The 23449-nt window shown below is 62.8% G+C and overlaps 1 protein-coding gene across 2 annotated transcripts in view; it reads left to right on the top strand.

Annotated features, from left to right (window-relative positions):
- Window positions 1-2366: 2366 nt before the first annotated feature.
- The window catches only part of SGSM1 (small G protein signaling modulator 1), a 56351-nt gene continuing 35268 nt past the window's right edge, over window positions 2367-23449 (top strand). The window contains exons 1-9 of one of the 2 annotated variants that reach the window (XM_056114471.1): window positions 2367-2449; window positions 2531-2574; window positions 16812-16887; window positions 18682-18844; window positions 19883-20035; window positions 21349-21416; window positions 21622-21767; window positions 21896-22012; window positions 22969-23093. In XM_056114471.1, the coding sequence (XP_055970446.1) occupies window positions 2431-2449; window positions 2531-2574; window positions 16812-16887; window positions 18682-18844; window positions 19883-20035; window positions 21349-21416; window positions 21622-21767; window positions 21896-22012; window positions 22969-23093 (911 nt within the window). In that variant the 5' untranslated portion in view covers window positions 2367-2430. Of the gene's footprint in view, window positions 2450-2530; window positions 2575-16811; window positions 16888-18681; window positions 18845-19882; window positions 20036-21348; window positions 21417-21621; window positions 21768-21889; window positions 22013-22968; window positions 23094-23449 lie in introns of both variants that reach the window. The other variant, XM_056114470.1, reaches the window with a different exon arrangement.

Below are 23449 nucleotides of genomic sequence, written 5' to 3'. Positions count from 1 at the left end.
TTCCCGTTCCCAGTGGGGGTAAGCCAGCCGTTCCCTCTCGGGCACCTCAGGCACCAGGGCTCCTTTCTCCTGGCTGCTGGCATACCGGCCACGTGGTCCTCACAAGCCACTGCTCAAACGGTTCCAGCTGCCTTAAGGACATGTCACTTCCCACTTCTCCGGGCTTCTGTGCTCTGTGGGAACAAATTCTCCCCATTTCCCCCTTTAGTCCGTTGTCTTTTGCCTAAGGAGAACAAAGCGCGTGCATTGGTGGCTTATGACCAAGGACCCCAAGCTGACAAATGGCAAGGGGGCTTCGATGCACACTCAAGTGACACCACCGCACACTCCGAGCGGCCCCCCAGTCCTCTTGAAGGGAGGACCGGGCACTGGAGAAAGTCCTCCCAGGGAGCAGGATTCAAATCCTCACCACAGTCTTCGGGTCCTCGAGGAACAGGACCCTCACATGTTCTTCACTCCTCCACTCCGGCCGCTTCAGTTTCCTGGCCATTTCTCATACTCATTGGCACACGCCCACCTCAGGACCTTTGCACGCCTGGTTCCCTTGTCTTACAGCATTCTTTCTTTCCAGAAACCCCCAGAGCCCACTGTTCTCTTCTGTCCAAACTCTCAGTGGAACCTCGCTCCAACACCACACCTCAAAATGCACACCTCATCTCCCTGGGACCCCTCGTCCTCTCTCTCTCTCTCTCTCCTGCTTTGACTTTGTCTGCAAAAATGTTCAGCAAACTGTATCAGCCACCTGTTCTTTTGTGGTATCACCGTCATCCTGTTGTTCATCGATTTCCTTGAGCAGGCACCAGTAACGTCTCCTTTGTCCTAGCCCTGAGATTTTTTAATAAGTGCCACATTCGAGGCTCTTTCAGGGTCAGGAGAATGAGATCCATCATTGTTACTGGGTTTTGGCATATTGGGTATGCCACGGGGGGTTTGCCAGACTCTGCCGTGTGGGCAGGATACTTTTGGTAGCCTGCCAGGTTCTCCAGAGTAAGTCTCTGGGTCTTGGCCGTTGATGGGATTACACGGCGTCGGGGGCAGTTGGTGGGTGTAATGCCTACATACTGGAAGATGGGGATCAGGGTGGAGGAGGCCCCAGTCCCAATCTGAGCCGGCTTGGAGATCTACACCCCGGGTCCCGCACACCTGGGTTCCTCTGCCGGTTCCTTCATGCGTAAGGCTCGTCCGAGTGTGTGGAGGGTGGTCTTCAGCATGGCTGTGGCTGGAACCGGAGGTCTTCAGCTGCCGGGGTTCTGCTCGGGGTGGGAAGGGAAACTCAACCCACCCTGCTCCAAGGGGCCCCGGTGCGGTGTCCCTAGGAAATGCCCCCAGAGCAGCCCTCCCTGTCTTGCCCCCTTTGTATCTCAGCTCTGGGGCTCATGACGGGTGTCCAACGGGCACCGGCTGAATAGCAATTCTGGGTGTCAGGGAGAGAGAGGTGGGAGTTGGGGGGCCTTTTGCAGAACAAGCCTTGGTCCCCATGGCTGGCCCAGCCTTGGAGATCCATTTGTGGGTAGGGTCCTAGGAGAACACGCCCCTCATCCAATGATCTGCAGGGGAAGATCCACTTAAGTCCTGGTCTCTCCTGGATGGAGGATCCCGGACGAGTGTCTTGAGAAGACTTCGTAGGAGTTCTACGTGTCACAGGACGGTGGTGGTGATGATGAAGATGACAGTGAGGACAGCGGATGTTTCTGGGCCCTGGCCTCCTTCCCCTGGCGTCTAGAAGAGCTCTGTGTCCCACTGCCCTGACCTACCTGCACTCCTGGAGGGTAAGCAGAGTGTATCCAATATTTTAGGGGGTTGGGGCCACAGCGAGCTCAGGAGTTTCTCTGACCCTGCGCTCAGGAATTACCCCAGATGCTGGAGCGATAGCACGGCGGGTAGGGCATCTGCCAGGGTTCGATTCCTCTGCCCCTGTCCGCAAGCTACCGAGAGTATCCCGCCCGCACGGCAGAGCCTGGCAAGCTCCCCGGGGCGCATCGGCGGTGCCAAACCCAGTAACAACAAGTCTCACAACTTGAGGTGCGGCGTTCCTGGTGCCCCATGAGCACATCGATGAACAACGGGAGGACAGCGCTACAGTGCCACGTGCTGGGGCTGGGGGCCCCTCCAGGGGGTGAGGGCAGGGGATCGAATCCCGAGCCCGCCGTGAGCAAAGCCAACGCCCTAACCCGCCGTGCCCTCCAAATCGGGCCCATCTCAAAGCCCAACCCAGCGGGGCCTGGGCCCCGGGCCACTCGCTCCCGCTGCTCCGGGGGAACCGGGCACGGAGACCCCTGGGTGCGGGCTCGGCGCGGGCCCTGGCGCGGGGTGCGGGAGCGGCGCCCCCTGCCGGCCGCCCGGGGCACTGCAGGGCGGCGCCCCGAGCGGCGGCCGTGACGTCACGCGCCCGCCCCGCCCGCCGCCCGCACCCGCCACGCAGCGCGCACCATGGCTTCGGGGCCCGCGGGTATGGGGGCGCGGGGGGCGCGGGGCCGGGGGGCGCGGGGCGCGGCCCGGCCCGCGCTCACCCGCCCGTCTTGTCCCGCAGACGCCGAGACCCGGCAGCGCCTGCTGCGCACCGTCAAGAAGGAGGTGGGTGCCCGCGCGGCGGGGGGCGGGTGGGCGGGGGTGGGGGGCGCGACCCGCAGCCCCCAGGGGCGCCCCGGGGCGCGGGGACCCCCGGCCGGGCCCGCGGGGCGCGCGGCTGCGGGCGGCGCTCCTGCTGGGGGCGACCCCCGGGGTGGCGGAGCAGATGGGAGGGGCTCCGCTGCCCCAGGGTCCGGCCCGGTGGGGGGCACTGGGGAGGGGTCGCGTGGACGGATCAGAGCTGGGGAGAAGGGCAGGGGTCACGCTGGGCAGAGGAGACCCTCCTCCAGGCTGGCCTCCCGCCCCCCACCCCCGGAGTTCTCAGTCCTGAAACCACCCAGGAACCAGGGCCCCTCACTCCGCAAAGCCCCTTCCCTGGGGCCGGGGGTGGGTCCGCAGCGGAGGAGGAGGAGGAGGAGGAGGAGGGTGGAGAGGAGGAGGAAGAAGAGGAGGAAGAGGCCTGGCAGGTCCAGCTGCCCCCGTGTGCCCTGTCCCCCCAGCCGTCCAGCAGCCCATCCAGCCTCTAGTGGGGAGAGCTGGGGGGAGGAGGGGGTGAGGAGGAGGAGGAGGAGGAGGAGGAGGAAGAGGCCTGGCAGGTCCAGCTGCCCCGGTGTGCCCTGTTCCCACAGCTGTCCAGCAGCCCATCCAGCCTCTAGGGGGGAGAGCTGGGAGGAGGAGGAGGAGGAGGAGGAGGAGGAGGAGGAGGGGGAGGAGGAAGAAGAGGCCTGGCCGGTCCTGCTGCCCCCGTGTGCCCTGTCCCCCCTGCCCAGCAGCCCATCCAGCCTCTAGGGGGGAGAGCTGGTGGTTCCCACGCAGAGGGGCAGGTTCTGATGACGTTGGAGGCCCCCCTGTCCCCCCATATGTGTGTACGCGCGCGTGCATGCCAGCTCAGCTCAGTGTGTGTGCGTGTGTATGTGTTTGTGTGTGTCTGCCTCGAATGACCGTGTGTGACTCCCTGAGTGAGGGACCGGGATGCGGGAGGCTGCGTGTGCCCCTGTGGGGCTGTGACCGTGTGTGCGTGCGTGAGAGTGAGGGCGTGTGTGCTGTGGGCTGCCCCGGGCTGGGATCTGTGTGTGACAGATGATGCCCGAGTCAGTGTGATTGTGACATGTGACGCATGGATCTCTGTGTGAATGAAGCTGGGACTGCAGGGGGTGCGTGCGTGTGCGTGTGCGCGTGCGCGTGTGTGGGTGTCCTGCCTGCCTCCTGTCACCCTGCATCTCCCCCGAAGCCCGTCAGCCTGTGTCAGCCCAAGACTTTGGGGCTGGGTGTCATGCTGTGAGGCCCCGACCCCGGAGGGCTCTGGGGTCAGTGCTTCCGGGGGCCAGAAAGCCTCCCCCCGCCCCGGGGGGTGCCATCTGTCCAGCGTGGCGGGTGGATGTGTGTCTGTCTGTGACGTGGATACAGCGTCATGCACAGGGCTGGTTTCTCGGCTCACCTTTCCAAGGGGGGCATGTCGGATACCGATCCTACAGAAAGACCCAGAAGGTCTGAGCTGAGCCTTCAGAGGGAGCCCTGCGGGGGCCCGGAGGCAGCTGCCCAGGGGCTGGGGAGAGAGCGCTGGCCGGGGTCAGGGATCCTGCCTGGGTGGACGACCTCGGTCCAGTGCCCAGCACGGCACGTGGTCCCCCGAGCACCACCAGGAGTGAGCTGGGTGTCCCCCCCCGCCCCTCCTCCGGACCCACACACAGACACTCAGAATGTTGACTGGACACAACACGCTTTCGGGGAAAGTGCCTGGAGCAGCCCACCCCTCGAGACCACCCTCGTCTTCAGGTTAAACACTGCACTGACCCAGGCTGTGTGTTGCCGGTGATCAGCGCGGCCTCTAGGGGGCGGTGCTGGCTCCTCTGGGCCGGCTCTGGCTGGGGTCCAGCTTCCTCAGTACCTTGGACAGAGGCCTCCCCCCACCCCTTTCCCCGGCTGGACAGCAACCTTGCTCCATCTGGGACCTGGCTGGGCGCGTCCCGGCTGGGTGCCGCCGAGTTTGGGGCTTGCGGCCCTCTTTCCCGCTGTCCCTCGCTGACCGGGAGGTCTCGGCGTCCTGCTTGCCGTGTGGCGTGCCCAGGGTCACCCCTCTCACTCTCCACGGTCAGCCAGCGGCAGGATGAAGGGCCTCTGGCGAGTGCCCCCCACCCCCAAATCCTACCTTGCCCACGACTGACCAGTGTGGCAGCCGGAGTGACCATGGTGCCCCCCCGCCCCCTCCCCCGGTGTGCCCAGGGACTCGATGCAGCGGGCAAGACCGTGCCCGTGTCACAGACAGAGAAACTGAGGCTCTGAGGAGTAGAGGCGGGGACTTCCTCCCCCAGCCTTCCAGTGCTTCGGAGCCCTCCCTGCGTCATGGGCACAGCGTCGTGTGGCCGCGACGGTCACCATCTGCAGATGAGGACCCGGGGCCCTGGAGTCTATGGCATTCCAAGGACAGAGCCGGCCAAGGGGCATGGGGTTAAGTCTCCTGTGTGTGTCCCCCAAGGGGACAGGCCAGTGTCCCTCTGCATGTCTCCCTCTCCTTTCCTCCTGCCTTTGGGGCAGCCCGCGGCCCCTGGTAGGGTGGCGGCAGAGCTCCTGCCTAGGGACCTGGGGGGCAGGGAGGGGCCGGATCCCATCTCCCCTCTCTCTGCACACGCCCGCCCTGTGCAGGGCCTCCCTGAGTCGCCTCGAACCCTTCCTCCCAAAGCATGCCCTGGCCAGGGTGGGGAAGAGGAGCCGGACCCCCAGGGCTGCCAAGCATTGCTGGGGAAGCTGTTGGTGGCCGTGGGTCACGGCTGGGTCTGACACCAGTGGAGCCGGGTGCCAGGCGTGGTCCCCGAGCAGCGCTGGAAGCCAGGCCCGGCTCTGTGGCGAGTGGCCGGGGCTCTGAGCATGGCCAGTGGTGACTCCTGTTTTGGGGGGAGTCGGGGGGCGTGCAGAGAGATAGGACAGCAGGTCAGGGGCTGTCGGCACGGAGACAACCTGGGCTCCATCCCCAGCACCACATTGGGGGCCCCGAGCACCACCAGGAGTGACCCCTGAGCACAGAGCCAGGAGTCAGCCCTGCACCCCGCTGAGTGTGGCAAAAAGTCTATGTAAATAAACGAGGATGGTGGCGGGGGGGGGAGTAGGTGACACTTTGTGCTCAGCCAGACCGGGGTTCAAGTCCTGTGAGTGTCCTGGTGATGGGTGTCCGTCCGTGGGAGGGTGTCGGGACACTGGGCTGGCCTCTGTGGAGACAGCGGTGGACGAGCTAGGCCCTGCCCCCCTGGGCTGGCATTCCACTGGGCTGGAGACCTGAGCCGGCCTTCCGGGTGTGATTGGAAGGTTGTGGAAGGCCGCTCTGTGGAGGGCTGAAGGAGAGGCACTGGGTGACACGAGAAAGCATGAGGGAGAAGTGGCCCCGTGCAGGTGGCCCAGGAGGGCTTCCCGGGGGAAGTGGCAGTTAAGACCTTGGAGGTCAAAGAATAGGCTGGCGGCAGGAGATACAGGGCAGACACCATCCTGGCAGCGGGAATTAGTTGTTCAAAGGCCCCGTGGCTAGAGGGAGGACAGGGCAGTGTCCGGGAGAGGGACAGTCCCACCGGGCTCTTCTGAGCTCTTCCCCTCCGTTCTGACTTCTCCCTGATCTCTCCATCCCCTCCTCCTTTCCCTGCCCCTCCCCTCCCCTCCCTCCCTGCGCTGCCCCCACCCCTGAATTTGTTTGGGTTCCCAGAACTCGCAGGGACTGGCTTTGTGTTGCCATGACGACAGTCATCCGGGGAGCAGCGGGGCACGTGATTGGGGTGGATCAAGGAAGCCGAGTGACTAACTGCCTTGTTTTCCTGCCTCTGGCCGGGCCTGGGCGGCTCTTAATTGGCGAGGAGAAGGCGGGAGCCTGTCACGGAGGGAGGAGGGGCCCCGGAGAGGGGCAGCCCTGAGGCGCCACCTTGGGCTGTGCCAAGCTGCCAGAGCCCAAGCTGCCACCTGGGCCCCCAAGCCCAGGTGCTCTCCCTCCAATAGCAAGGCTTTTTAGGAAGGGGAAGGAGTGGAGGGAGGGAGGGAGGGAAGGAGGGAGGGGGAGAGAGAGACAGGGAGAGACAGAGATGACAAGCCCGAGAGAGCTCGTGGGTTTCTCCAAGGACGAGAGAGCCCCGGTGCACATCTCTCGAGGGCAGGTGCGGGCAACATGCGCTCGGGTACCACAGATGCCCGGCCACATGGGCACAGGCAGCACAGGGGCTGGAAGGACTTTCAGAGAGGACCGTGGTCCACTCCCAGCTCGACCCGCGGGGCAGCTCCCCTAGCCACGGACTTGAAGCCCCACTGGGGGCTGGTGGGAGAAACCCTCCGGTTTGTTACACCGGGGTGATGTGGTCCAGAGCAGCTTCCAGACTCCCACCGGGGGTTTCCTTGAATTGGGGGCGGGGGGATCATTTCGCCGGTGCCCCAACCAGGGTTGCCAGGTAACACCCAGGCTGCCGAGGCAAGATCCCAACTTTGGCGGCCGTGCAGTCCTGTTTTCGTCTGCGTGGCAATTCCAGCGTTCGGCAGATTCTGTTCTTCCAGGGTACGGGGCTCAGCTTCCTCCCTGCGCCCCCCCCCCCCCCAAAGAAGCTAGTCCTGTCCAGAGGGGCACCCCTGGAGAGGCAAGAACCTTGCCCTGCTCCCTTCCTCCCTCGGGCAACTGTCAGAGGGAGCAGAATCTGGTTCTGAGGAGGTGGAGGCCCTGGGACAGGAATCCGCTCTCGGGACGGTCACACGGGACCACGCTCCACTCCGTGTTGCTGTTTTGGGTATTGGAACCACACCTGGTGATGCTGAGGGCTGACTCCTGGCTCTGCACTCAGGAGTCATTCCTGGCAGTGCTCAGGGCGACCCTGTGAGGTGCCAGGGATCAGACCCAGGTTGGCCGCGTGCAGGGCAAGTTCCGTCCCCGCCGTGCTGTCTCTCCAGCCCCCAGATTCCACTTTGTCACTCTGGGAGTGACCGCGGCCCAGGGCTGCACCCTGGCCAAGTCCCCAGGACGCCTGGCCGGGGCTCAGGTGCGAGCCAGGGGGAGGTGAAGCAGGGAGACTTCCTCCTCGTGGTGCCCTGCCAGCAGGAGGGAGCTTGGGGGGGCGTCTTGGTCCTGAACCCCGAGAGGCGCCAGGTCCTAGCAGGGTGGAGCCCCACCGCCTGTTCTCAGGAGACTTGCCTCTCTCCTTCCTGTCCCTCCTCCGTCCCCACCCGCCAGCTCCGTGCCGGTCTCTGGAGACAGTTGCTCCCTCTGGTTGAGGACCCTGTCCCGGGAGACCACCTCTGCCCCCCACTATCACCACCGGACCCTCTGCTCCCCGGGGAGGGACTCAGGCCAGAGCCGGTCGCCATGCAAAGAACACGAGAACATGAGTGTGTCCGGAAAGGACAGGGCGCAGGGGTGGGTGGGAGAGAGGCATGTCGGGGCGCCCCCCCGACCCCCAGGGGCTCTCCAGAGCCGCCCTTTGAGGTTCCATACAGGCTGCTCTGCGGTCCTGGGTTGTGGCTTCCTCAGTGGCCCCCGGCATGGCCTAGACGTCGGGGCCTGGTGGGAGGCCAGGAAGTGGGGCCTAAAGGTCCCTCGTCTGAGTGCTCACCTGCTTCCCCTGCTAGCGGACCCCAACTCTGGATGAGACCCCAGAGTTGACTCAGTTCCCTAAGAAAAGATCCACCTCTCCCTTTCTCTCTCTCTCTGTCCTCTCTCTCTCTCTCTCTCTCTCTCTCTCTCTCTCTCTCTCTCTCTCTCTCTCTCTCTGTCTGTCTCACACTCTCACCCAGGGGAAACTTCTGAAACTGCTGGAGTCGGGTGTAGACCAATTAAGCTGCCGCTGCCAGTCACAGGCTCAGTTCTTCACCGCAGACAACTGAGAAGTGAGCAGAGCCAACCCCTGCTCACGTGCTGGGTGACTCAGGCAGTGGAACGGGGGCTGGGGGCGGCGGGAGGGGGGCCAGTGACAGACAGAGAAACAATACAGATGGGAAGTGACAGATCTGCGAAGCCAGTGAGGCTGGGGGGAAGGAGGGAGCGAACAGCCAGGCTGGTGCTGCCGCCCCCCACCCGGGCACAGTGAGCAGCGGGAGGGAGGGGGGAGGGGGCTGGGGCCCGCCGCTCAGGACCCCGTGGACCTCAGAAGCCCTGGGGTCACAGCCCCCCGACAGCGCCCAGGACCCAGGGGAGGTTCCCAAGCCTCTGGATAAAAGAATGAATGGCGTGGCTCTGGGTTGGATATTTTGGGGTTCCCTAAGGTTTGTAGTATCGACTCAGATCAGTGTGTGTGTGTGTGTGTGTGTGTGTGTGTTGGATAGGGATTGTCTTCGGATGTGGGGAGGAGGAAGTTCTCGTAGCTAACAGCCGTAGCTGCTACGGAGCCCTTTCATGCTTCTCCCCCCGCCCCCCCGCGTGCCTGATACATAGCTGCTGGAGCCTCAAAAGTAATGGGGTGGCCTGGGGGGGGGACCCTTAGGGCCCCTGAGCAATTCTCTGGCAAACTCCCGCCGCAGTTTAGGTGGACAGAAAGTCTCGTCTGGGCTGCGTGGTGGGCCCACGGTGGCCAGCCGCTCTTCCCAGGATGGCAGGGGAGGACCCACCTGCGCCTGGGGTGCCCCTGCCCACCCGTGGCCCCCACGGTCCGGTCTCCGTCGGAGTCCCCCGCTTTCCGAGCGGCTGAGGCTGGGGCGCGCCAGGATCCAGAGAGCCCGGGGTCATCTGATTTGGCCCGAGCCTCTTTCTGAATTTGCCAATCTGGTGCTTAAGACATATTAGAGTTTCGCAGCTGATAAGAGGCTGAAATTCTCTCAAGGAAAGCCCGGGCTCGGCAAAAGCCTTTCCGCGGGGAGAAGATGTCTGTTGTTGATTGTGCCAAGCGGCGTTCCTGGGACCTGCTGTGGGGCCGGCTCGGTCACCAAGCCCAGAGTGTCCTGCGGGAGAACGAAAGCTGTACCACCTCCACCAGGTTCAGATACCCAGGAACTGGGCCTAGAGCGGTAGCACAGCGGGGAGCGCGTTTGCCTGGCATGCGGCCGACCCAGGTTCGATCCCCGGCATCCCTTATGGTCCTCCCGAGCACCGCCAGGAGTAATTCCTGAGTGCAGAGCCGGGAGTAAGCCCCGAGCATCGCCGGGTGTGACCTGAAAAGCAAAAGAAAAAAAATCAACGCACAGAGATGGCATTTCTGTGGCTTGGGGGCATGGGTGCAGCTGGGGGTGTGGGGGGGGGCGTGCCTGAAACCCTTTTCCTTACTCAACGGGCATCGGCCTGCCCTGGGTGCAGGTGGGAGCCTTGCCTTTCCAGCAGCTGCCCCGACCTCTGTGCCCTCAGCCCCTGTGTGTAGTTGAAGAAGGCGACAATGATGATGAGGGCGTCGTCCACTGTGTGTCCTGCTGGCCTTGCCGAGCACACCCTGGTGTCTGAGCAGGGGCTGAGAGCCCAGAGACCTGCTCCTCAGGGCCTTTCCTGCGGGAGTCCCGCGCCCCGATGTCACCACAGACGCCTACATGGACCGTTGAGACCGGGGAGATGCCTCAGAGGGTTAAGGAAATGAGTCAGAAGTAAGAGAAGAAGCCCGAGCACTGAGAACCCGGTGGTCCCACGCACTCAGAAATCATCGCTTCCATCCAGGGTCATCAGAAGGAACGCCTAACCAATCCCCGCGCTCCCCTTTCACACATCCACAGGCCTCAGTCTGTCGGGAGAGCCTCTGTCTAATGGGCTGCTCTCAAGGCCCGTCTCCACCAAGAAAGAGCAGAAGGAGAGCGTTAGTGGGTTCCCACGTCAGCGCCCGTTTTCCGGGTACCAGCTTCCTGCTCCCTGCCCGATCCGCCGTTCTCCGGATTGTCCTGCCCCTGGTTCCTAGCAGTGGACCCCTGGTCTTCCCTCTGAGGCTGGCTGTCCATCGGTGCCTGGGAGATAAACCCTCCGGCCCTTAGGAGGTCAGCCCTCCCAAACTGCTGGCCAGTCCGGTGGCCGCTGAACCGAGGGGCCCAACGCCGCCTAAGCCGCGTTATTTATTTCACTGGTTAACAAGACGGCAGGAGAGGGAAGATTTTTACGCTTCCCCTTTGGAGAACCCTGCAGGACCTCAGGGTATGGGCACCGCCTGGGTTATGGGCACTGCCCGTGGTGGTTAAGCATCCTTTGCAGGGAGCTGGAGAGAGAGCACAGCGGGCAGGACGTTGGCCTTGCACGCGGCAGACCCGGGTTCGATTCCCCGCATCCCATAGGGTCCCCTGAGCACCGCCAGGAGTAACTCCTGAGTGCAGAGCCAGGAGTAACCCCTGTGCATCGCCGGGTGTGACCCAAAAAGGAAAAAAAACAAATCAAAACAAAACATCCTTTGCAGGAAGACCCTGGGGGAAGGCCAAGAGACTGGGTGATGCCTGGGCCGCTGAATGGGTTCGTGATCCCTTCTTCCCTATTTCCATGATCTGGCGTCTGAGTTGGGTGGAATTAATTTATCAGACACCGAGCTGGGGCTTTACTCGATCTCTCCCAATGAAGCCGTTTTCCTCTCGGGTTAGGTCCAAATGACAGCTCCTCGTCCTTGATGAGGCAGTTGAAGGACAGAGAGGCTAAGAAACCGCCCCCAGGTCACTCAGCGCGGGGGCAGCAGAGGAGGGTCTTCCCACCGACCCCCTCCTTGTGAAGCGGGAAAATAACTTGCTTAGAAAAACTCACTGGGACGGTCAGTGTGGAAACATGAAGCAGAAGGGGAAACCAAGAAGCCAAACCAAGGCTGTCTCGGCTTAGGAGGCCGAAAAATCTGCGTTGCGTGCCAGCTTCAGGCCCAGATCTACCGTGGGAGGGGGGTTTTTTAGGGTGACAGCAGCGCCCGGGGCTCCCCCGCCCCTCTGTGCCGCCTGGCTCTGTCTCGTCTGTGCGCTCCTCAGCGCTCCGTGGGCAGCTTGGCTGTTGCCCAGCAGCTGCGGGGCACGCTCTCACCCGCCAGCCTGACGTCACGAAACACAGCCCTTCCGCTTCCTGACGTTTCCACGGAGCCCGCATCCCACACTCTCCCCCTCCACCGCATCAGGGAGGGAGGGGGGCGCCCCGGGGCAGGGAGGACAGGGGTGCCAGGTGGAAATGGGGCCGGGCCTCTCCAGAAGGGCTGCGGCACCGTTTGGAGCTGAGCGCCCTGGCCAAGGCATGTGTGCTTCCACTCTGGGGCTGGCTGTGACCCCAGGTGGTCCCAGGTACCGGTCGGGGAGTTTGGACGCGGAGCCCTGCGAAACCCTGAGAGTATTCCAACTCTTACACATGCTCGGTGGCGAGAGAGTCTTGGGCCCCCTTCTGCCTCTCTGAGTGTCTGTAGCCCGAATACCCAAATACCACTCAGAATCCGTCTGCAGAATGCCAGCATGTGCAGGTGCGAACACAGTTTAGGTTTATTATTTATTTATTTTCCTGGTTTTTTGGGGGGGGGTCACACCCGGCGATGCACAGGGGTTCCTCCTGGCTCTACACTCAGGAATCACTCCTGGTGGTGCTTGGGGGGCCCTATGGGATGCTGGGGATCGAACCCGGGTCAGCCGCGTGCAAGGCAAAGGCCTTACCTGCTGTTCTGTCACTCCGGGGCGTTGTCAAGAATTAAATGCGACCCTCCTGATACCTGATGCTCACTCCAGCCATTACCATAACAAGCCCTGACACGGGTAGGCTGTGTTCTGTGTGTGTGTATGTGTGTGAGAGTGTGTGTCTGTGTGTGTGTCTGTGAGTGTGTCTGTGTGATTGTGTCTGTGTGAGAGTGTGTGTGTGAGAGTGTGTGTCTGTGAGTGTGTGTGTGAGTGTGACAGTTGCATTTAGCATTTACTGGGCACCGACTGTGTTCCAAATCTGTACTGTCCAACTTAGAAGGCCCTTGTTAGGTGTCCAGGCACACGCTTGCATTAATCAGAAATGAAGCGAAACATATTTCTCCTAGCTGAGACAGCCGTGTTCAAATACTCATCGGCCACGTGTGGCTTATTATACTGTACTGGACAATGTTAGCTGGGACATTTTCAGAAAGTTCTACCTGCTTGTTCTGTTTCGGGGGTATGCTGGCAGTGCTCGGGGCTCACTCCTGCTCTGTCGTCAGGTGTCACTCCTGGAGGGCTCAGGTGACAAAACAGGACGCTGGGGATCGAACCCGGGTTGGCCGCATGCAGGGCAAATGCCCGTCTGCCACACCATCCCTTATGCTCTAACCATTGTGATAAGTGCTTGATGTGCACGCATGCACGTACACACACACACACACACACACACACACACACACATACACACAGAGTTGATCATTCAGAATAGTTTATTGTGGAGGAAATATTCGATGTTTTGGTGGCGCTGGGTGGGGCCCGGGGAGTATGATACTGCCGAGACTGAGCCTAAGATTGGGTTTTTGGGTTTTTTTTCTTTGGTTAGTTTATTTATTTTTTCTTTGGCTTTTTGGGTCACAGTGGCAATGCTTAGAGGTTCCTCCTGGCTCTGCACTCTGGAATCACTCCTGGTGGTGCTTGGGGGGAACCATACGGGATGCTGGGAATCGAACCCGGGTTGGCTGTGTGCAAGGCAAACGCCCTCCCCGCTGTGCTGTCACTCCGGCCCTGAACCCAAGATTGAGCCCAGGACAAGCCCAGGACAGAACCCAGGACAGTACCCAGGACAGCACCCAGGATGAACCCAGGATGAAGTGTTTGCTCCACCGTGATCCTCACCCACAACTCCCAACGCAGTGTTTGACCTGAAAAGAAAAGGATTTGAGGCCAGGTGGCCTTTATTGTCCCACCTTCTAGATGGTTGAGCGGAGCAGAGAGGAAGTGAGGTGACTAACTGTCCCTGTCACCTAGCAGCGAGGGGCGGGGCCAGGGTACTGACTCAGCCCTCAGACAGCGTCCACCTCACCCCTCCCGCAGGTGACATCTGGCACGGGTAGGCTGTGTTCTGTGTGTGTGTGTCTGTGTGATTGTCTGTGTGTGTGTCTGTGAGTGTGTGTGTCTGTGTGTGATTGTGTCTGTGTGAGTGTGTCAGTGTGTGATTGTGTCTGTGTGAGTGTGTCTGTGTGAGAGTGTGTGTGAGTGTGTGATTGTGTCTCTGTGTCTGTGAGTGTGTGTCTGTGTGTGAGTGTGTGATTGTGTCTGTGTGTCTGTGAGTGTGTGTCTGTGTGAGTGTGTGATTGTGTCTGTGAGTGTGTGTGAGTGTGTCTGTGTGTGTGTGTCTGTGAGTGCGTCTGTGTGTGAGTGGTGTCTGGACGGCCCTCCAGAGAGTCTGGCCCCCTGCAGATCCCGTGCACACCCTCCTCCCTGAGGCCCGTGGGTGTGTGGAAGCGGGTGCATCGCCAGGGGAGCCGCGGGCAGCGTGCCCGGGAGGAGCTGGCGGGAGTCCAGGGCGTGGGCTGGGAACGGGAGACGCGCTCGCGGGGCTGCGGGCTGGTCATGGCAGCGGGAGCGTCCCCACAGCTCCGCTAGCCCCGCTCAAGGGCGGGGAGACCTTCCAGCCAGGATCCCGGGGGAACATTTCAGAATCAGGTAGGGGCTGGGGAGCGTTTGGGGACCCCCACTGTGAGCCACCAAAGGCTGGCGTGGGGGCTGCTGTCCCGCCGCCCCTCCCAGTGCCCCTGAGTGTCCTTGTCCCACTGAAGCTCACTGACCCGAAGTCCCCTACTGCCCACCAGTGGGCACCACGGCCATCACCCCGGAGACTCTGCTTTGGGGGTCACCCCGGGAGGCTTGGCCCCACCCCGGCCCCCTCAGGAGTCTTGGCACCCTTGGAACCGGCCCCCGCTGTCTGCCACCCAGATATGTCCTGGTGTGGGCAGCTCACTGCCCCTAAGGGCCATGCCGACTCTGTGCCTGTGACCCCGACAGGGCCACCTGCCTGTGGCCATCTGCCTGTGTCCCGGCAGACCCGGGCTCCCACCATGCTCTCGTGTGACTCAGTCACCAGGGGGAGGGCCTGAGCTCTGAGCACCGTCACCTTCCTGGCGGCTGACAGGGGCGCCCTGGGGAGGCCCCAGCCGGCAGGAGCAGAGACGGACAGAGGCAGGGAGGGCCCGAGAGCGCAGATGGAGTGGTGGGCACCCTAAGAGGCGGGGATCCTGCGGGTGGAGGCTGAGACCCCTGCACAGAGCAGATGGGGACCTGGAAGCCTGGGGGCGACCCGGGCCAGTATCAGGGCCCCTCGTTGGAGCCGCTTTGGAGAGAGACAGATGGTCACTCCCCAGAACAGGTGGACGTGCCCAGAAGGGCGGGGGCCTGCTCCAGTGAGGGCCGGCTGCTGGCAAACCCTCGCACTGCCCCCTGGCACGAGGAGGACTCGGGCATCCTCTGCCCGGGGCTCCTGCAGGCTCTGCCCCACAAGACCACCCCCTCCAGCGTCAGGGTCTCCCCGCAAGACTCCGTTTTTCCTCCTTCCCTTCTGTCTTGCTGGCTGCCCTCAGGGTTCCTGCTGCCCCGGCCTTGGGTGCCAGTGAGTGTCTTACCACGGGTGACTGTAGCAGCCACACCAAGGACGGGACAGCTGAGATGCTGTCATCGGAGATGGACGCCCGCGGCCCGTGCTGCTGCTGCCACCTCCCGGCTCAGAGTGGCCTCTCCCCGCCCACCCCCGCCAGCAGGGCTGGGGGTGCCATTACCCCCAGTGTGTGGTGGGGGGCGCTGTCCCCTCATCCTTGCCACCTTTAGCCCCCACCTCCGGCCTCAAGCCCTCCCCACGGAGGCAGGATTCCAGGGGAGGGTTTCGGGGACACGAGCTTCCTGTCTGGCTGGGGAGCGTGCCAGCCCATCTCCTGGTCTGTTCTTTTTTGCTGTCGGTGTTTGGGTCACACCCTCAGTGCTCAGGGCTCCCTCCTGGCTCTGCACGCAAGAATCGCTCCTGGTGGTGCTCAGGGGACCGTGCGGGGTGTGGGGGATCCACCCTGGGTCGACCTCGTGCAAGGCAAACGCCCTCCCCACTGTGCTGCCTCTCCGGCCCCTGTCGGTGTCTCTGTTCTGAGAGCGACTTCCCCCAGGGTCTGTGGTGGTCCCTGTGGTTTGGACCTGCCTTTGCCAATGGTGCATGGTGCGGAGTCTCTCACGGGCACTCTCGGCATCGGTCACTGCATCTTCCGCCGAGAATGAGCTCTCTGATCAGTTGTTAATCAAGTTTGTTTCTTGTGGTGGCTACATTGCGGGAGTCTTCACCCATCCTGGACATGACCGTCTCTGTGGTCTGCAGGTCCCTTCTTCCATCCTGTGGCCTTCCTTCACCTCTCCCCCCGCTCCTCTCTCTCTGTAATTGTGTCCTTTGGTCACAGGTTTGTGTTTTGAGGTTGTCCAGCCATCCCCTTGTGTTTTTGTCCTCGTCTGTGCTTTGAGGTCCTCCCCCAATGCCCTCCGGCAGAGTCACGTGACGGACCTTTTCCACTCGGCTTTCTTCTAGAACAGTGTGTGCTCTGAGCCCTTGAGGCCCTGCGTGTGTTTGGAGCCGAGTCTTGGTGGACGGCCCAAGGTCCAGCTCCAGTGGGCTCCCTTAGGATTCCTGGCTGGTTCTTCCCCCGACAGCTTCTTTTGCATAAAAGATCCTCCTTTGCTTCCTGCAAGTCCTGGCGCTGTGTTGGCTGTGTTGGTGCCATTTGACCAGACACGGCTGGAATGCAGCTGGCAGAGGGCTCTGGTCACTGTAGGGTGTGTGTGTGTGTGTGTGTGTGTGTGTGTGTGTGTGTGTGTGTCGGGGGGCAGCAACTGCCCTTTCACTCTGTGTCCCTCGCGCCTGGCATGGCAGCGGCTCTCACAAGTACTTGCTGAACTGGGGAGCATGACGGGACCATGGGCTGCTCCAGGGGTCAGGCCGGGCTGGACTTCAGCCCCCCCCAGGAGCCAGTTGTGCCCCCTGGGAGAGCCCCTCAGCACCTCACTTCCCCCATGAGCCCACGGACGCCATGTAGGGAGGGAGCCTGGACACGTGGGGTTCAGACTGGCCTCTTACCCAGCCCCAGGATTCTGACCCGTAACTGCTGCCTGCCGAGCCCGGCTCTGGGCAGCTACTGAGAAAGGCCAGGGCCCTGCCCTCGAGTCCATTCTGCAGGAGGGTGGACGCAGAAGCCAGGCCCCCAGGGGTTGCTGGAGACCCCAGAATAAGGGGACACGGTGGACGGGGTGGGTGCCACGTGGCGGCCCACATCAGTGCATGCCTTACTCGTGGCAACAGACACGTGGCCGAGCAGAGCACCTGGTGGCAGGAGGGACGCGGGGCCCGGGCTGTGCCTCAGTGAAGGGGGGGGGGGTGAGGACTCAGTTGTCACGTTGCCCCGTGGCCCCCCCAGGTGAAGCAGATCATGGAGGAGGCGGTGACCCGCAAGTTCGTCCACGAAGACAGCAGCCACATCATTTCCTTCTGCGGTGAGTCTGCGTCCGGCCGGCCCGGGGGACTGCCTGGGGGAGGTGGCGTCTTTGAGTCAGGGTCAGCCCCCCAACACCTGCGCGTGGGCACACACACAGACACACAGACACACAGAAGTCTTTTTTTTTTTATTAGTGAAACGCCATGAGGTACAGTTGTAGACTTACAGACTTCCGTGCTTGGGTGTCAGTTACCCAGTGATCGAGTACCCGTCCCTCCACACGCCGGTCATTTTGGCTTTGCAGCTGCCGGTGATGGATTTAGACCCAGGGGGGTCTGGAGACTCAGCTGGGAAGGGTCCGGGCGCGCTGGAGACGGACGCCAGGCTCTGACCTCGCTCTGCCTGAGCCTCAGAAGGGAGACAGGCAGATGGGGAGGGTCAGAGAAGTGGGGAGGTCAGAGCCTGAAAACCTCCGGGGATGGGGGGAGGGAGGGCTGTGCTCAGCCTGTCGCCCCCGTCCAGCCCCGTTTCCAGTTTCCAGATGTGTCCTGGCCGCCCGCTGGCTGATTCCCGCCTTTGCCTGTGGCTCCCATGGGTGCTGCAGTCCATCAGGCGACCACCTAAGGGGGTGACTCTTGCATCATCTCGAATGACTTGATGTGACGATGGGGGTCGCGGGAGGGGGCAGGCGGTAATTCCCTCCCCAGAGCTGCCCACTGGCTTTGGCACTGCGTGTCCCTCCCTCCCGGGGCCCCGCCAGGCCGAGCAGGAGCCGGGATGCCGGAGGCGCCAGAACAGCGCCCCCTGCCTGCCAACCCCGGTGGCCCTGGGCGAGGTGTTCTTCGTCCCTTGGCTGGGGGGGAGGGGAGGGGGCAAGGGAGGGCGGGGTCCTGCTCTTCTGCAGAACCACAGCTCGAGACCCAGGGTCATTTTCTTTTTAAGTGGCACAGTTTTCCAGAGACGCGGGCACGCGCCACTTCTTTTTAGACACGGAATGTGTCTCTGCGCACATCCGCATACACCGGCCTGTGTGTGCAGAAAGATCGATATTTGTCTCTGTGGAGAGAATCGCTAACTTTTTCTTCTCTGGGACTTTTTTTGTTCTTCTTCGGGACGTTTCTGTGTGGCAGCAGAGTCATTGATCTGTGTATCCCAGGGCGTGCCGGCATGCCTGCCCGTTAGAGGCCTCAGCCTTGGCCTGTCGCCCTGTTTTCTCTTGGTTTTGGTTCAGGGGACCCACCCCTGGCGGCGCTCAGGTCTTTCTCCTGGCTCAGTGCTCAGGGGTCCCTCCTGGCAGGGCTCAGGGGACCATCCGAGGTGCCGGAGATGAAACCCAGGTCAGCCACGTGCATGCCAAGTGCCCTGCCCGCTGTGCTCTCGCTCTCTCTCTGGCACCAGCCTGCCACCCTCTTCTCCGAGAAACGTCACCCAGTCCCCCCACCAATCGGCCTTTTCCCTTGTTTGGAGGGGAGGAGGGGGCCACACCTGGCCGCGCTCAGGCTCACTCCTGGCCCTGCCCTCAGGGGTCACTCCCGGTGGGCTCGGGGCACCCTCTAGGGCACCAGGCATCGAACCCGGGTTCGCTGTGTGTCCTCCGCGCCATGAAGCAAACCAGCAGGAAGGGGCTCCCGGTTGTTCCTCCCGTTCCCAGGCGGTCCAGAGCCCCCTCCCGGGTGGGGGTGGGGCCCCATCAGGAACCTAGCGGGCGTGGGAAGGGTCCCCGCCCTGGGCCAGCAGCAGCTAAGGCACCTCACCCGCCCCTCGCCCTGCGGAGTCGCCAACTCCCGTCCCGCCGAGGGGACGAGGGGAGCCGGACCCCCCTCCCACGCGCCTGACCCCCGTGTCCCTGCAGCGGCCGTGGAGGCCTGCGTCCTGCATGGGCTGCGGCGGCGGGCGGCCGGCTTCCTGCGCAGCAACAAGGTGGCCGCGCTCTTCATGAAGGTGGGCCGGAGCTTCCCGCCGGCAGAGGAGCTGAGCCGCAAGGTCCAGGACCTGGAGCAGCTGCTGGAGAGCGCGTGAGTGCGGGAGGGGACAGTCCCGGTGGCCCCCCACCACCCGGCGCCCGCGCCCGTCTCCTCCCAGGCCTTCTCACTCGGCCAGCCCCTTCCTCACCCCAGGGCCTTGGCACAGCCGGTTCCTGTGGGCTCCAGGTCTGCCCTCCCGCACCCCCCAGCTGGAGGGAATCCCCGGCATCACTTCGTTTCTCTGTCCCCCGCTCCACGTGGTTTCCATCTGTCAGCGCTGCGCTCTGCAGTTCCCATTTGTTTCTCGTTTCTGGGTTGGTGTCGGCCTCCCCCACCTGACTCGAGCCCCAGGAGGGTTGGTGACCGTGTCTGTGTCTCCCCCTGGGACGCGCCGACAGACAGCTGTCGAGCCGGCAGGCATGTGGGCGCCCCGAGCTGCCCCTGCCCAGCGCCGTCCTGCCCGAGGGAGCCACATGCTGGCGCCTCGGGGTAAGACGCACATCTCCGGGACCCTCTTGGCACTGCCAACTGTCCCCACCCTGGAAACTGGCCTGAGGGTGTGGGCACTAGCGTCTCTCGCCTCTGCCACCCTCTTGAGTCTGCGCTCTGCTGCCAGCCTGCCCGGAGCTGGGGGCATGGGGGAAACAGGTTTTGCCTCTCAATGGTGCCGTGGTGCCCAGTGACTGTTTACTGAGAGGTTCCAGGGCGGGGAGAGAGAGGGAGGGAAGGAGGGAAGGAAGGAAATGCACATTTCCCACCACCAGTTGTTTTTTTTTTTTCCTTCTTGGGTCACACCCGCGATGCACAGGGGTTCCTCCTGGCTCTGCACTCAGGAATCACTCCTGGCAGTGCTCGGGGGACCCTATGGGATGCTGGGAATCGAACCCGGGTCTGCCGCGTGCAAGGCAAACGCCCTCCCCGCTGTGCTGTCGCTCCAGCCCCCAGCCCCAGTCGTTTTCAAGTCCCACCGCTGAGTGCGGCCGTCCCGTGCCTGTCCCTGTGTCCCTCTGACTCACTCCACTTGGCGTGACGCGCTCCACGCCCGCCCACGTCCACGCCAGTTCCATGCCTTCTGTCCTGGTCCCCAAGGCGAAACCAGATCCAGGGCCTGCAGGAGAATGTGCGGAAGCTGCCGAAGCTGCCCAGCCTGTCCCCGCTCGCCATCAAGCACCTCTGGATCCGCACGGCGCTGTTCGAGAAGGTCCTGGACAAGATCGTGCATTACCTGGTGGAGAACAGCAGGTGCGCGCGGGGAGTTGCAAGAGCCGGGCGCGCGGCTCTGCCTCCCCCTGCTGGTGCGCTCGGGAAGCGCATCCTCTCGCCGAGAACCACTTGCCAGCCGTGGCCTCGGTTTGGAAGAGACTCGGCCCTTGGGGTGTTTGATTCCACACCAGCCCGACTTAGACCCTTAGCACGAGTCTGATTTAAGAGCAGCGCAGTTCTGAGATCTCCGCGCTCATTCCTCCTGCACTTGCTAAACTTCCGGGTCGAAGGGAGCCTCTTAGCTTTTTATTTACCAAATTAGCTATTTATTCACCAAATAAATCGGACCGTGGATTTCTGCCTCTCTGGAGAAGAGGCGAAAGAGCTTTACAAATGCACGGCATTCTGGAAACACGTAATTGTACTTCTTCCATTCTCCCTCCTTGTTCCGGTCAACCAAAGACCTCACCATTCGTGGTGTCTTGGCCTGAATTTACTCATGCGTCCATTCGGTAGGCTTTAAGTAAGCACCTACTATGTGCCAGGCACTGGCCTCTATGTTGGGGATCCAGCGGCCTTGCCCGTCCTGTTCCTTTGACCTCTTATCCCCTGTTCAGCCGAAGGGTCTGAGATTCCTCCTGGCCCGATGGATTCCTTCCCAGCCAGAGAACGAGAGCGCCTCCTCTTTGCAGTCTATGCCTGTTTAACTGCATCTTGGTAGGGCAGGTGTTAGGATTTTTTTTTTCATTTTCTGCCCAAGTGCTCGCAGAGAGCCCCTCTCCTCTCGAAGTTGCTCGAATCGCAGCAGACAGAATCTCAGCAACAGCCCAGGGTGGGAGGTGCCGCCTGGTGTTCTGTCTCCTCTGGGTGTGGCAGGAAGGAAGCCACTAAGCGTCTATTTTTTTTTAATTTTGCATACTTTAATTTCAAAATAAACACAACACACAACATCCAAACCTGTAGTCAAATTTGAAGGAGGGGGGGGTGCTGCTTGAGACCCTACCCCTAGCCTGCCTTAAGGGACACGTAGGCATTAACCAGTGGACAGGGATGGGAGGGAGGGCAGGAGCCAAGGCCCAGGGGCAGGAGAGTCAGAGAAATCCAGAGGTTGGCGCTCCAGTTAACCTCCTCCTCCAACTAGGGCAGAGTCGCCGCTTCAGGCTTGGGTGCAGGGTGTCGGTAGTTCGGTGTCTGCTCCTGGGTGTTTCCTGCTGGCTCCGGAAACAGGATTTGGCCCTGGGGACTCAGTGGGTCCCCGAGCTGGGCTTCAGCCGCCTCCGTGAATTTTAGTGTCGCGGCGCCCCCTGCTGTCCAGGGGGCATTTCAGCGTGCGTTTCCTTCCCTCTCGGCAGCAAGTACTACGAGAAGGAGGCCCTCCTCATGGACCCCGTGGACGGCCCCATCCTGGCCTCCCTGCTGGGTAAGTGCTGGGCCGCGGGTCTCAGCGTGCGGCGGTGACACGAGGGACCTCACTTGCCTTCACCGGACCCCCCTCCCCGCAACAGCCCAGACTTCCCTCTTCCCTCTCCCTCGCCCCTGCCCCGGACTGGGTGACTGGGTGGGAGGGAGGGCGCCCCCCCACCCCCACGGGGCTCCGGGTTCCCAGCGGCCCCTGCTTCCCGCAGTGGGTCCCTGCGCCCTGGAGTACACCAAGATGAAGACGGCGGATCACTTCTGGACGGACCCTTCGGCCGACGAGCTGGTCCAGAGACATCGCATCCACGGCTCCCACCTGCGGCAGGACTCGCCCACCAAGCGGCCGGCCCTCTGCGTGAGTGGCGTGGACGCCGCCTGTCTGTGGGTCCGCCCGTCTGTCCGTGTGTGTCTGTCCGTCCGTGTGTCCGTCCGTCCGTCCGTCCGGGCCTCACCGCCCGCCTCCGCTGTCCCTGCCAGATTCAGAAGAGGCATTCGAGCGGCAGCATCGAGTCCCTCTCGGCACGGGACTACGTGGAGTCCCTGCACCAGAACTCCAGGGCCACCCTCCTCTACGGCAAGAACAACGTCCTGGTGCAGCCGGTGAGCGCCGGGGCCGCACGGTCCGGAAGGAAGGAAGGAAGGAAGGAAGGAAGGAAGGAAGGAAGGAAGGAAGGGAGGGAAGGAGGCCGGCCTCCTTGGGACGGGAGCGATAGGACAGCAGGCAGGGTGCTTGTCTTGCACACGGACAACCTGGGTGTGATCCCATCTGGTCCCACAGGATCCCCCACGCTCTGCCAGGAGTGATCCCTGAGCACAGAGCCCAGAACAAGCCCTGCGCATTGCCAGGCTTGGTCCCCAAACAGAAACAAAGATAGATAAACCAACACCAGCGAAAATAAGTCCAGGGCTGGAGATTGGAGCACAGGGGGTAGGGCGTTTGCCCTGCACGCGGCCGACCCGGGTTCAGTCCCCAGCATCCCATAGGGTCCCCCGAGCACTGCCAGGAGGAAATCCCGGGTGCAGAGCCAAGAGGAACCCCCGTGGCTTGGAACCGCACTGGCTCCGGCTTGGGGGTTCCCTCTGGCTCTGGGCGGTGGCGGGGGAGGGGGGCTCATGCTTCTGCTCCCTCACCTGCCCGCCAGGATTTCCTGGCCGTGTGTCCTTTCTCCCACGGGTTTGTCCGTCTGAGGGCGTGACCCTCCACACACCCATTCACGCGTCTCTTCTGCCTGCTGGTGGGGTCTCGCCAGCCATGTGGTCGATTCTCTTGCACCCCCACCCCCGCCCCTCTGTCCTGTGGGTCCCTCCCCGACACTCCTTCCTCCCCCCCCTCCCCATCCACCTGCCACCCACCCGTTCTTCCCTCCGATGGTCTGAGGCTCCATCCGTGCACCTGTGAGTGCGCTCAGCCACCGGTCAGCCCTGAGCGGCCAGCCTCAGACTGCCCTTCCCTCTAGCCCTGCCTCCACCCTCCACCCCTCCCAGCCGCGAAGGCCGGGTTCTGCCCAGGACCCCCGCCCCCGCCCCCAGCAGCCTCCCCCACCGTCTCTCTGCAGAGGGACGACATGGAGGCTGTGCCCGGCTACCTGTCCCTGCACCAGACGGCCGACGTCATGACCTTGAAGTGGACGCCCAACCAGCTGATGAACGGGTCTGTGGGGGACCTGGAGTATGAGAAGAGGTAGGTAGGACGCTGGGGCTGCTTCTGCCCGGGGCAGGGGTGTTCTCCTGGACCCACTCTTGGTGGGGAAGAGGTAGGGAGGGACAGGCACTTGGGCTGCAAGGGGTCTCAAGGACCGGGGTGGAAGTGCGGGGGGAGGGGGCACCAGGAAGTGACAGAAGGCAGGTGGGGCGTGAGGGCTGGGCAGAGCCCCCTGTCCGTGGGGAGGAGCTTCCGGGGGGCCCTGTCCAGTCTGCGGGACACCCCAGCCCCCAACCACGCCCCCGCCAGGTGCTGTTTGTGTGACGCTCTGGGGCGTGGCCTTCCTTGCCAAGGCCCTGGACCCGGCCGGGCAGAGGATAGGCCAGAGGCAGAGC

The sequence above is a fragment of the Sorex fumeus genome, unplaced genomic scaffold (genome assembly GCF_029834395.1).
Source record: "Sorex fumeus unplaced genomic scaffold, SorFum_2.1 ptg000025l, whole genome shotgun sequence".
Classification (NCBI taxonomy): Eukaryota; Metazoa; Chordata; class Mammalia; order Eulipotyphla; family Soricidae; genus Sorex; species Sorex fumeus.
This window is presented reverse-complemented; position numbering and strand designations above follow the sequence as displayed.